The following is a 13,631-nucleotide window of genomic DNA, read 5'->3' on the forward strand; positions in this document are numbered from 1 at the left end:
GAAAGTCTGGAAAAGCCTCGTTGCTGTTTGGGGTGACTAGATGGTACAGTAAGCTGGGCCTAGAGGCAGAGGGACCTGAATTCAGATCTGGCCTCAGGCACTTCTAGTTGTGTGACCCTGGCAAGATGCTTATCTTACTATTTGCTCAGTTTCCTTATCTGTAAAAACAGGGTCATAAGATATGTTCAGTGTAAATGGAAGATGATCTCAGAGGAAGATCTCCTGCGAAAGTGGGGTTTCAGCTCTATGACCTTGGGCAGATGACTTCCCTCTCAACATTTGTTCCCTCATCTTTTAAATGATGAAGTTCCAGGACTCTCAGAACGTCACGAGCTGTTACTCTCTGGTTCAACTCACACTCGACCAAGAATCCATTCATCAACTCACCCAACAGGTAGTCACCCAACTTTGCTTGGGAAACCTGTGGTAAGAGAGTGTCACCACCTCTGGAGGTAGGCCAGTTTGGGGCAGTTCTCAGTGTTAGGGAGTTTTGTATTTTTGTTTTTCTCGATATCCAGGCTACATTTATCTCTTTGTAGTTTTCTACCCATGCTCCTGTTTCTGCCCTCTAGGTCCAAGAAGAATGAATCTAATCTATCTTCCATACGACACCCCTTCAAATACTGTTATCAGTCAATCTGTAAATATTTATGAAGTGCCCTGTTATGTGCCAGATTACTGGGGTAGGGCATGGGAGATACAAATATAAAATCAAATCCTGCTCTCAAAGGAGCTTACATTCCATTGAGGGGCTTAAAAAAAAGGCTCACAGATTAGTAAAGATAGGATACAGACCCCCCAAATGCAAAATTATTTCAAGAGGGGACCTTACTAACAACGAGAAATTCTTATAGGAGATGAGTCTTGAAGGAATCTCAGATTTCTAAGAGGCAGAAGTGAAGAAGAGCTTCTAGGATGGGGAGCAGCCTGTGCAAAGACATGTAGGCAGGTGACAGGGCGATAGAATGTCATGGGTAGGGAACAGGAAGTGGGGTTTCAGTTGGCTAGAAGGGAAGTGGTATATCCCTCCCATGCCTTCCACCTACCCATCCCCAATAGAGGTACAAGTCTTTTCTTCTCCAAGCTGAACAACCCTAGTTCTTTCTTGTTTTTTTTATTTTTTTTTAGTGAGGCAAATTGGGGTTAAGTGACTTGCCCAGGGTCACACAGTTAGTAAGTGTTAAGTGTCTGAGGCCGGATTTGAAACTCAGGTACTCCTGACTCAGGGCGGTGCTCTATCCACTGCGCCATCTAGCTGCCCCAACCCTAGTTCTTTCAAACAACTGTCATGTTGTCATGTTGATCATCATCATTGCTGCCACCCCACCCATCATCATCTTAGCTAATGATTATAAGTACTTTAGGTTTGCAAAGCACTTTTCTCATTAGATCCTCACAACCCACCCTGGGAGAGAGGTATTGTCTCCTATTCAAAGACAGCAACAGATTCAAAGTGTCACAAAGCTAAGAATAATAAATTATAAAATAATAATATAATAAAATCATATTAACTAGCTTATATAATGCCTTATAGAATGCTATAGAATGCTTACATATGCCAGAACTGTGCTAAGCACTTTACAATTATCTTCTTGATTCTCACAATAACCCTGGGAAGTAGGTGTTATTATTATCTCCATTTTACAGATGAGGAAACTGAGGCAGAACAGAGGTTAAGGTCACTTGCCCCGCGGTCACGTTTGAGGCCCAGATTGGGACCAGGTCCAACACTTTATCCCATGGAGCCATTTTCTATGAAGTCAAAATCCTTTCCTTTTGTTTTCTTTCTCTGAATGTCTTCACTTCTTTTTTTTTTCTTTCTTTCTTTTTTTTTAGTGAGGCAATTGGGGTTAAGTGACTTGCCCAGGGTCACACAGCTAGTAAGTGTTAAGTGTCTGAGGCTGGATTTGAACTCAGGTACTCCTGAATCCAGGGCCAGTGCTCTATCCACCGTGCCACCTAGCTGCCCCTTGAATGTCTTCATTTCTAAAGCCCTTTCATGGTTCTAAATCCTATGGTCTGGATGCCAGTGGAAAGTAGGATCACAGAATCAGAATGTGAAGGACCTTTAGAACAGAGAATATCAGAGTTGGGAGGGCCCATAGGACATAGAATATTAGAACTGGGAGGGACCTTTCAGAAACCCTCTGGTTTAAATTTTCATTTTATATATGGGGAACCTGAAGCCCAATGGAGGTAAGTGACTTGCCCAAGGTCACTCAGGTAGCAGGTAGCCACTGCTGGATTTGAACCAAATCATCTGACTCCAAATCCAACTCTTTTCTGATGCCAGGCTGCCCCTCATTAATTACACTAGGCATTTTTGGGTGTTGGGGTACATGGGAATTTTGAGGCACTATGTTACTGTCTAGCATCAAGTAGCCTCAGGTTATATGGCATAGAATCAGGCAAATTTCTTCCTTGACCTTCCTGTCCCCACTGAAGGTACTTCATCATTTTAAAGGATTGACTTGCAGTTTGGCGATGCTTCATTTTTTGCATGTAGATGAGGTTTATTCCTGGAGTGATGCATTCCCCTCTCCCCCCTCTGCCCCTCAGTGCCTGCCTGTCTTTTCAAATTACTCAGGAGAGACTGGACAGAGCCACTTATGGCTGATTTCTTTTTGCTTTTTTCTTTTTCCTACTTATTCACCCTAGATTAACAGGGGGAAAAAACCCAAAGCAAACATTCTAGGGGCACATCATCTTCCCAACCAGAGACCTAGTTGCCTCCCATATCATCATGTTCCCCAATGTCCTCCCCATGGACAGTTCTGGGAATAGATGTCCCTGATGGTAGAGTCAAAGTAGCCTTATGGGGATCAAAAGGACCCACCCTTAGGTCCAGAACATATTATTCCATTTTTAAATTTTTTAAATTTTAATTTTAAAAAATAAAAGTATTTTATTATTTTCCAGCTATATGTAAGGATGGTTTTCAACATTTTTTTTTGTGGGGCAATGAGGGTTAAGTGACTTGCCCAAGGTCACACAACTAGTAAGTGTCAAGTGTCTGAAGCTAGATTTGAACTCAGGTCCTCCTGAATCCAGGGCCGGTGCTTTATCTACTGTGCCACCCAGCTGCCCCCTATACTTTTTTGCAGGGCAATGAGGGTTAAGTGACTTGCCCAGGGTCACATAGCTAGTAAGTGTTAAGTGTCTGAGGCTGGATTTGAACTCAGGTCCTCCTGAATCCAGGGTCAGTGCTTTATCCACTGTACCACCTAGCTGCCCCATAACATTTGTTTTTTTAGGATTTTTAGTTCCAAATTTTTCTCCTACCCTCTCTTCTCTCCCTTCCCTCCCTCCTCCCCAAGATGGAGAGCAATCTGATGTAGTTCATATATGTACAATCACATTAAAAATATTTCTGTATTAGTCATATTGTGAAAGAAGAATCAGGGCACAAGGGAAAAACCTCACAAAAGAAGGGAAAAAATGGTCCCAAAGTAGAAACACTATGGTTCAATCTGTATTCGTAATTCACAGTTCTTTTTTTCTGGATGTTGAGAACATTTTCTATCATGAGTTCTTTGAAATTGTTTTGGATCATTGCACTGCTGAGAAGAGCCAAGTCTATCACCATTGTTCATCACACAATGCAGAACATATTATTCTTGTACAGAGCAGACTCTGTGGCCAGGGGTGAGAGGAGTCTAAATTGGAACACCCATGATATCTTTGAAACTGAGATGATCATCTCATCCATGGGCACTTGGGGGCTGGTAACCATTAGTTCTTTATTTTTGTTCTTAATGAAACCATTCAAAAAAACCCAAACAAACCCATTGTCTTTGGTAAGTTCACAGTAAGTGGTAGAATGCTTTACTGCCACGATGGATCTGAGAACTTGGGTTCAAATTCTGCCTCTGATGCTTACTGCCTATATAACCATAGACAATTCACTTCACTTCCCTAGGCCTCAGTTTTCCCATCTGTAAAATGAAGGGTTTGACCTAAATGGCCTCTGAAGTCCCTTTTGGCTTCAGACCGATGATTCCATCATCTTATAATGAGTTGAGAATGAGGCAGGAGACTTGTGCTCTCATTCTGATTTTAATCCTGGCTTCATTTTCCCCCTTCCAGCTCTGTCAGTACCATCCGAAACCAGCGCTACCATATCCATGCCAACTTGTCCTTTGCCATTCTGGTGGCCCAGATTTTACTTCTCATCAGTTTCCGATTTGAGCCAGGAACAGTAAGTAGTAAAAAAGACATTGCCTTTTTTTTGTGGATTAAGTGTTATATCAGAACCCTTCCGTGAGATCTATTCCCAGGACAATTCTAGAATGGATCATTCAAGGGATGGGGGATAATGAACATCCAGGAAAAGAAGTCGTGATTACAAAGAGCTACATGGCTTCATCAAGAATATGTCATGCCAGACTAAACTTATTTCTTTTTTTGACAGGGTTATTAAACTAGGAGATGAGGAGAATGCTATAGAGGTGGTTTGGTAGACTTTAGCCATGTGTTTGATAAAATAGCTTATACTGTTCTTGAGAAAAGATGGAGAGATGTGGCCTAGAAAGCAATCCAATTAGATGGATTTGAAACTGGTTGAATGGTTCTACTTAAAGAGTCATCATTAATGGTTTGATGTCACCTTGGCAAGGCAATTTCCAAATGAGTGCTCCAGGGATCTGTTTTTGGTTCTGTGCTGTTTCATATTTTTACCAAAGACTTAGAAGAAGGGATAGAGAGGATGTTTATAGAATTTAGGGGGTGACACCAACCTGGGAGGGCTAACTAACACACTGGGTGAGAGAATCATGATCCAGAAAGATTTTGAAAACTTAGAACATTATCCTGAATCTAATAAGATGGAATCAAACAAAGATAAATGTAAACTCTTACCCTTGGGTTCAGATAATCAACTTCCTCAGTACAGCATTGGAGAGGTATAGTTAAGTATCATTTTGTTTGGAAAAAGAGGTCAGGGATGTTAAGTGGAATGTAAGCTTAATATGAATCAGCAGTGTGATGTTACAGTCAAAAAAGCTAATACAAATTTGAGTTTCTTTAAGAGTAATACAGCTTTTAGGGAGAAAGAGGTAATAGTCTCATTGTACTCTGCTCTGATCGGATCTCATCTGGGTTATTGTATTCAGTTCTGGATGCCATAATTTTAGAAGGACATTGACATGATTGAGAGGGTTGAGAAGAGGGTAACAAAATGGCGACATTCCTGTTGTATGAGAATCACGTGGGGCAGCTAGGTGGTGCAGTGGACAGAGCACTGGCCCTGGAGTCAGGAGTACCTGAGTTCAAATCCGGCCTCAGACACTTAACACTTATTAGCTGTGTGACCCTGGGCAAGTCACTTAACCCCAATTGCCTCACTTGAAAAAAGAAAAAGAAAAAAAAAAAGAGAATCACTTGAAGGAAGTGGGGATGTTAAATCGGAAGAACACAAGACTCAGGGGGGACTTGATAGATGATTAGGCTTGTTCTACTTGGCCCCAGAGGGCAAGACCAGAACCAATGGTTGGAATCTGCAAAGAGATCAATTAAGGCTTAATGTCAGGAAATACTTCTTAACAATTAGAATTGTCCCCAAATGGAATGACTTGGTTCCATTTCAAGTAGTGGAGTCCTCCTCATTGAAGGTCTTCTGGAGGATGGGTGTGCTTTCTAGGGATTCCTTTTCATGTATGGGCTGGACCAAATTTCTTCTTAGGTTTCTTCCAACTCTCAAATTCTGTGATCCATCTAGGCATTAATTGTGAACTATGATAGTGCAAAGGATAGTGGTAATGGAGACAGAGGCTAAGGTACCAATTAGTAACTGTAACTTTATCCAGCTATGAAATAGGGAGGAGAAGATCTCAATTATTCTTTCTATCTCTAAATCCTGGAGTCCTTCATGGGAAAAAAAATTAGGCTACAGAAACTACTGACCCACAGAAGTTCTACTTTGCCTAACTAAACTAGAGCTATAACTAGGGTAGGGCCACAGGGCTTTGCTCCAGGGTGTGAAATATATAAGGTACTGACACCAGAGTCTCACAGTATGTTTATTTCCCTGCTCACCACATCCCTACGATCTATAAGATTTATGCTGGAGGAACTTGTTCTTTCTTCAGAAATGTAGAAACCATATAATGCCCCTATATCTCCTGATGGCCAGATTCTAGGGGTATCCCTTCCTCATGCAAGTTATTCCAGATGCAAAAATTATGAATTACATTCTGGTTATCCTCATCCAATCCTGAACTCTCCCCTTTAGACTCTGGTTTTCATGGTTCACCTTTATCTTCTCTTGCTCTGAATCAAGTCTCTCTGTTACTTCTCAGTCATTCCCAAACAACACTGAGTACATACAGGTACCTTCTCCCCCTTCCCACCCTCTTCTCTCTTTTTAGCTCCTTTTATGGGTTGCTTTGCCACACTAGAATATAAACTCCTTGAGGGTAGATACTTTCTTGCTTCTATTTGTGTCTCTAGCACTTTGCACATAGTAAGCATTTATTAAACTTTTTTCCTTCCTTCCTTTCTTCCCTCTCTTCCTTCCTTCCTTCTCAACCATCCTGTCTTCTTCTCATTTCAAATTTATTATAATTTTATCATTCAAATTTATTCTAAATAAAATACTGACCAAAGTCTGGCCTGAAGCATATAACTGCAGTGCAGCCAGAGGGACCAGAGATGAATAGATCTGACTTGTAAAAACTGACAACAGACCCCTCATCTGTGTGGTTTCATGAGAGCCTTGACTGATGAACTGGAGCCAGTAGGTGCCTGTGTTTGACTCAGCCTTTAGAAGGAAGAAACCAGTGAAGCAGACTGATTCACATCAGGAGACACAGCTTTCTGGGCTTAGGGCAGCAGATCCTCAAATTTCTGGCAGAAGCAGGCCAGCATGTTCTATTTGATCTGAACCCTGCTAATGACGTTAGCCAAGGCCGCCATCTCTGCCCTGCTTATGAGTTGACCAGGAATAATTTTCAGCAAGTGATCTTTTCTTCCCCCTTTGGGAAACAGAGCAGCCTAACCAATGTAAGAATGAGAGTTAGAGTGAGTTATGCCAAATATATGCAAACACATGTAAATGTAGCCTGTGGCTGGGTTTTGCTCCATTTTGGTATGACTTTCAAAGGTTCACAGTGCTAACCCAGGGGTCTCACACATAGGCATGCTTGATAACTTTGGTTGAATTGAACTGAAGGTTTAATTCTAGTAAAGACTTATTTTCCTCTCTCTATTTCCTGGCTGTAGACCTATTCCCCGCACCCATGCCCAGACTGTGTCCCCTTGGTCATTACGGAGGGCTGGTAAGAGTGTGAGGAGAATACACAGAATCCTGAAAGTCATACCGACTATAGGGTAACAAGTCAACTGACGTGGGTCAAGAATGCCCACATTTTCCTCATGGGACTTGGTGAAATCTCTTTTCAATAAATAATTATTTTAAAGATTCCAGAGTTAGGAGGGACCTCAATGGCCTTACCCCCAAAAAAGAATTTCTCCCATAATTTATCCAATATACCCAACCACTTATCATTCTATCTTTGCTTGAAGATGTCCCAGGAAAGAGAACCCACTATTTCCTGGGAAAGCTCATTCCAACTTGGGCAGCTAAACTTGTCAAAAAGTGTTCCATTCTTTATATCAAATGAGGTAATATTTGTAAAGCACTTTGCAAACTTTAAAGTGTTATGTAAATGCTACCTGTTGTTGCCATTTCTGTTGTTGCTATATGTCATTTCAATTGATCTACTTGAAGATTTATGGCATTGAATGTCACACCCCAGCCCTTCCCCCACTCCCTCAGTCTACAAAGTAAAATCCACACCTTCTTTTTGGTGAATTTGTTAGCTAATTGGCACAATGGGTAGAATGTTAGAATTGGAATCAGGAAGAATTGAGTTCAAATCCTGCCTAAGTGCTAAATAGCTACATTTTTATAATAATTATATTATAGGCCACCTAACCTCTCTCTTGTCTCACATCCTCATCTGTAAAATGGGGATAATCATAGTCTCTATCTCATGAAGTTGTTGTGAGGGTCAAATCAAGATTATACACACATATACATACATCCTTTATACATGCATACATACATACATATATTGTGCCTTGCAAATCTTGTAAACCTATATATTGCTAGCTATTATTATTTGTTCTTTTGAATGAATGTTGGAATAAACAGAAGCATTCCTTATGTGTTTATTCTGTGACAACTCTCTGCTAAGTAGGTATCATTCAGGTTCCACTTGTCAGGACCCCATTATGTAGACAGATACAAATACAAAAACAGATGTTCCAAGTACACAGATAATTCCCTGTCCCCCAAGGAGCATATAGTCAAATAGGGAAGATAACACCTCACAGTCCATAGGATAAATGCAAGACAGATAACCAAGGGCAGTTAGTGGATAGAGCAACTGGCCCTGGAGTCAGGAGGACCTGAGTCTCAAATCTGACCTCCGACACTTGACACTTACTAGCTGTGTGACCCTGGGCCAGTCACTTAACCCCAATTGCCCTCACCAAAGAAGAAGAAGAGAAGATGAAGAAGACGAAGAAGAAGAAGAAGTAAGGAAGAAGAAGAAGAAGAAGAAGAAGAAGAAGAAGAAGAAGAAGAAGAAGAAGAAGAAGAAGAAGAAGATAACCAGGTGGCCCCTGGATGAGGCACAAACCAAGATCTGGCCTGGTTGGGTACAGTATTTAGGATAGCCTTCATAATTTTGCATAAACCCACTCAGGAACCAGGGAAGTTTAGCTAAAAGGCAAGAATTCCATAGCAGAGTGCACTAAATTCCCCAGGGCATGGTCTCTGAAGGTCTAGGTTCTGGAGTCCTATCCCCAGGGCAGGTATCAAGAAAGTGAGTGGGCTGGTTGGTTGGACAGGGTGTGAAGTATTCCTGAGAAATCCTTTGTCTTTTGTTTCATTCCCTTTCTCCTTCTCTAGAATGCTCTGGAGAATTCAAGATTGAGTTTTCTGAAATTCAGTGAAACTAGTTCTGTGAGAAGAGATAGACCAAACTTTGCCCACAGACCGTTTCTGGTGTTCTTCTTAGGACAGAGCTGCAAAGAACTTTGCTAGCATCCACTAGCTGTGTGACCTTGGATAAGTCACTTAACCTCTGTCTGCCTCAGTTTCCTCAACCATACAATGGAGATAATTATAGCATCTATCTCCCAAAATTGTTGTGAAGATAAAATAAAATAATATTTGTAAACAGCACAGAGTCTGGCACATATTAAGTGCTATATAAATACTAGTTATTATTATTATTATTAATGATTATTATTATCCTGTATATATCTTTTTTGTATATAGTTTTCATTTGTATTCTGTTTCCCCATTAGACTGTGAGATCTTTGAGGGCAGTGACAAATTTTGGTTTTGTTTTACTTTGTTTTTTGTCTTTCTTTGGCTCTCTAGGGCTTACCACATAATAACTGCCATTTAGTAGATGATAATTAAATGCTTGTTGAACCAAGTTGACTTGCAAAATGGCAACAACTGCTAGACCTACCTCACAATGTTGTAGTCGGCTCAATGAAATATACATAAAGCATTTTGAAAATCTTAAAGCACTATATACATTTTAGCTATTACTATTAGAGTAGCTAGGTGGTGCAGTGGATAGAGCTTGGTCTTTGAAATCAAGAAGATTTTTTTTTTCATGAGTTTGATATTCAGCCTTAGACACTAGCTGTGTGACCCTGTTTACCCCAGTTTCCTCATCTGTAAAATGACCTAGGGAAGGAAATGGCAAACAGTTCCAGTATCTTTTTGTTTGTTTGTTTTTGTTTTTTGTTTTGTTTTTGAGGGGCAATGAGGTTAACTGACTTGCCCAGGGTCACACAACTAGTTAGTGTCAAAGGTCTGAGGCTGAATTTGAACTTAGGTCCTCCTGAATCCAGGACCAGTGCTTTATCCACTGTGCTACCTAGCTGCCCTACCCCTCCAGTATCTTTGACAGGAAAACCACTAATGGGATCAAGAAATGTTGGCCACAGTCGAAATGACTCAATGACAATGAATTGTTATTATTATTAATTGTTATTAGGAAAACAGTCCCCTCTGTCTTTATATTCCCAGAACCTGGCTCATAATAAGTGCTTAATAACAACATATTGCTTGTAGATTGATCAATATCCCCTTGTCCTGCCAACTGTAGTGAATCACCTTTAAATCTCACCAGGTTGTTGTCTATAGTTTGAAGCCAATTTCTATTTCCAGTGTTTATTTAATTCCCTTATTCTGATCTTCCCACCTCAAAGAGCTGTGGTCTGGTCCACTGGCAGGAGGGCCAATGGACTCCAGAGGACCAGAGAGGAGAAGCTTGGTTCAGCTCATGACTTCCACTGATTAGTGACACATGGCCCATTGGCTTCTCCAAGATTGAGCTGGGGTCTCCGTGTACATCAGGGACTGGATTCTCAATACTAGGTTTTCACCGTCAGATCCTTTCCTCACAGTATCTCCTTGGGAGGGAAGATGCTGTCAGCAAAACTTAGACCTTGCATCGGGTTTTGTCATTGGGACGATGCTGAGAAAACAACGTGTGCTGGATAGGAAGGCAGCTGTCTTTGGGGGAAGGATGCATGTCTTACTGCATTAGACTGGGAGCCAAAACTTCAGACTGCTGGTTTCCTGATTTCCCATTGACTATAGCAAGTCTGGGCTGCCTTGCCTGCTTATCTGAGTAAATGTCAATGCCTGCTTATCTGTGAATTCTTCCTGCCCTGTATTTACCCAATTAGAAGATACAGTAACTACCCTCAAGATACTTAATCTACATCATCATACCTTTTATGGGAAGATCTCATTGATTCATATCCTCCTTGCCCTGCCCCCATTCAGAATTTATGATGAGAGGAGCAGCTTTTATACCATGAATGATAAAATGGATTTGCTAAACAGCTTAATATTGAAAGCAAGATTGCAGTAGGTATACTTAATCTGCCACAACTATTTTTTTTTAGCATGGAATGATAACAGTGGAAGTACAGAGGCAGAGCAGATACAAGGAGCAATTCTCCATTCACTTCTTCTCTGTTGTTATAATTTGATCCAGCAAGCGCTTATTAAGTGCCTACTGTGTACAAGGCACTGTCTCAAATATTCTCATCTGACAATTTGGTTCAGATTTTTATCTCTCAGAGAAACAAAAAGTTAGGAATTCCAACAGGGCTAAGTCAATTTGTGGGTGGGCGAGTCAGCATGGTATAGTGAAATATGTGACAAATTTGGAATCAAAGGACCTAGGGTGTAAAGTCTTCCTCATTCATTTGACTTCTCTGGTCCCTAAATTCCTCAACTGTAAAATGAAGAAGTTGATGGGATAATCTTTAAGGTCCCTTCCTGATTTCATCCGTGATCCTGTGTTACTGTCCCCAAGACATTTACCAGCTTACCATTATGAGTGAATGAATATGGGGCAGCTAGATGGTGCAGTGGAGAAAGCCCCAGCCCTGGATTCAGGAGGACCTGAGTTCAAATTTGAACTCAGACACTTGACACTTACTAGCTGTGTGATCCTGGGCAAGTCACTTAAACCTCTTTGCCCCCACAAAAAGAAAAAAAAAAATGAATGAATGAATAAATGAGGCAGCTTGGTGGCACAGTGGTATCAGGAAGTCCTCAGTTCAAATCCAGTATCAGATGCTTACTGGCTATGTGACTCTGGGCAAGTTACTTCACCTCTGTTTACCTGTGTTTCCTCATCTATAAAACAGGAATATTAACAGCACCTCCTTCCTAGGGTTATTGTGAGGATGAAATGAGATACTATTTTAAAAGGGCTTAAGGGCCTGACACAGAGTAGGTGCCATATAAATGTTAGTTATTATTATTATGAAAAAGTACGTATTAAGTATTTAATACATGATGGGCAATGGGCTAAATGCTAGGTATACAAATACAAAGGAGAGACAATAGTCTCTGCCTTCAAGGAATATACCTTCTAATAGGAAGGAACTACATTTGGAGGAATGGTGACTAGGGAAAGGTCTCTGGTCTGACTGGATGGTGACTAGAGTCATAGGGTAATCAATAGCATTCCCTTTCCCAGAATGAATGATAGTATTGATTTGATTATTGTTTCCTGAAAATGAAGGAAGGAAAGAATAAAAGAAGGGAGGAATAAAAGAAGGAGGGAAAGAAATAGGGAAGGAAGGAATGGAGGGAGGGAGGACGGAAGGAAGGAAGAGAGGGAGTGAGTGAGTGAGGAAATAAGCATTTATTAAGCATTATTATGTGCCAGGCACTATGCTAAGTGTTTTTCCAGATATTATCTCATTTGATTTCACAACAACCCTGGAGATAACCCCATTTTACAGTTGAGGACACGTGTGTGTGTGTGTGTGTGTGTGTGTGTGTGTGTGGTGTGTGTGTGTGTGTGTGTGTGTGTGGTGTAAGGGAGGCAATGTAGTTCAATGGAAAGAAAGCTGGATTCGGAGGCAGAGAACTTGAGTTCAAATCCCAGCTCTGATACTTACTAGCCAGGTGACCTTGGGGAAGTCATTTCACTTCTGTGGTCCTCAGTTTCCTCATCTATAGTAAGGCCTTTTGACGTGCCTCATGGATCTCAGTCTGAGATCCTGTCATAATGAATGATTGAGGATTTTAGGTCCCATTGAGAAATGCCACCAACCTCTTATAGTCAGTGAGGTTGCCAGGTCTCTGGTCATAGGCCACTTGATATCACCCAACAATGGGAGTGACATGCCGAGTTTTTGCCCATCTGTAACTCTTCTCATCCATCCAGGGCCTCCCAAGCAGGGGAACTGATCCAATAAGTTCTGTTGGATTGGATTGAGTTGAATGGGCTTGTCTTCCTCCTCCAGTCATCAGAAGCTGCTCTGCACCACTGATGCAACCCTGCTTTGTACCACTACTAACACTAGCTGACATTGATATAGCACTTTGGAGACATCATCTATTTGATCCTCACAACATCCCTGTGAGGCAGGTCCTATCTAGGCCCTGGGAACACAACTTTAAAGCTCAAAGGGACCTCAGAGACCGATTAAAACTAATCCCCTCATTTTACAGGTGAGGAAACAGGGGCCCAGAGAGGTGATGGGATCAGAGACCTCGGGCTGGAGGACTTTCAGAGCGTCATGTAGTCATGTAGCCTTCTCATTTTAAAGACAAAGAAAGTGAGGCCGGTTAAGGTTATTGGATCAGATAAAGATGTTATATCCAAACAACAAATATATCTCAGAAGCCATTTAACCTAACCTGCAGGTATGGCTGGGCCTTTAAAATCTATAATGGTATGGTAGATTTTGAACCATGAAAGACCTCAGAAGGGCAGCTAGGTGGCACAGTGGATAGAGCACTGGACCTGGAGTCAAGAAGACCTGGGTTCAAATCCTGCCTCCAACACTTACTAACTGTGTGACCCTGGGCAAGTCACTTAACCCTTTTTGTACAATTTCCTCATCTATAAAATGAGCTGGGGAAGGAAATGGCAAACGACTCCAATATCTTTGCCAAGAAAACTCCAAAGGGGGTCACAAAGAGACATGACTGAAACTGACTGAACAACAAAAGACCTCAGAAACCAGCCAGATCATCTCCTTCATTTTACAGATGAGGAAACTGGGGCCCAAGGAGATTCATAGGATCAGATAAGGATCATAGATCTAGACCTTGAAGGGATCTCAAA

At 41.3% G+C, this 13,631-nt stretch overlaps 1 protein-coding gene across 1 annotated transcript in view; it reads left to right on the forward strand.

Annotated features, from left to right (window-relative positions):
* ADGRD1 (adhesion G protein-coupled receptor D1) overlaps positions 1–13,631 on the forward strand; it is a 482,794-nt gene that overhangs the window by 338,578 nt on the left and 130,585 nt on the right. The window contains exon 17 of the mRNA XM_043977059.1: positions 4,087–4,198. Coding sequence (XP_043832994.1) covers positions 4,087–4,198 — 112 coding nt within the window. The remainder of the gene's footprint in view (positions 1–4,086; positions 4,199–13,631) is intronic.

This window comes from Dromiciops gliroides, chromosome 1, assembly GCF_019393635.1.
Source record: "Dromiciops gliroides isolate mDroGli1 chromosome 1, mDroGli1.pri, whole genome shotgun sequence".
In the NCBI taxonomy this organism is placed as follows: domain Eukaryota; kingdom Metazoa; phylum Chordata; class Mammalia; order Microbiotheria; family Microbiotheriidae; genus Dromiciops; species Dromiciops gliroides.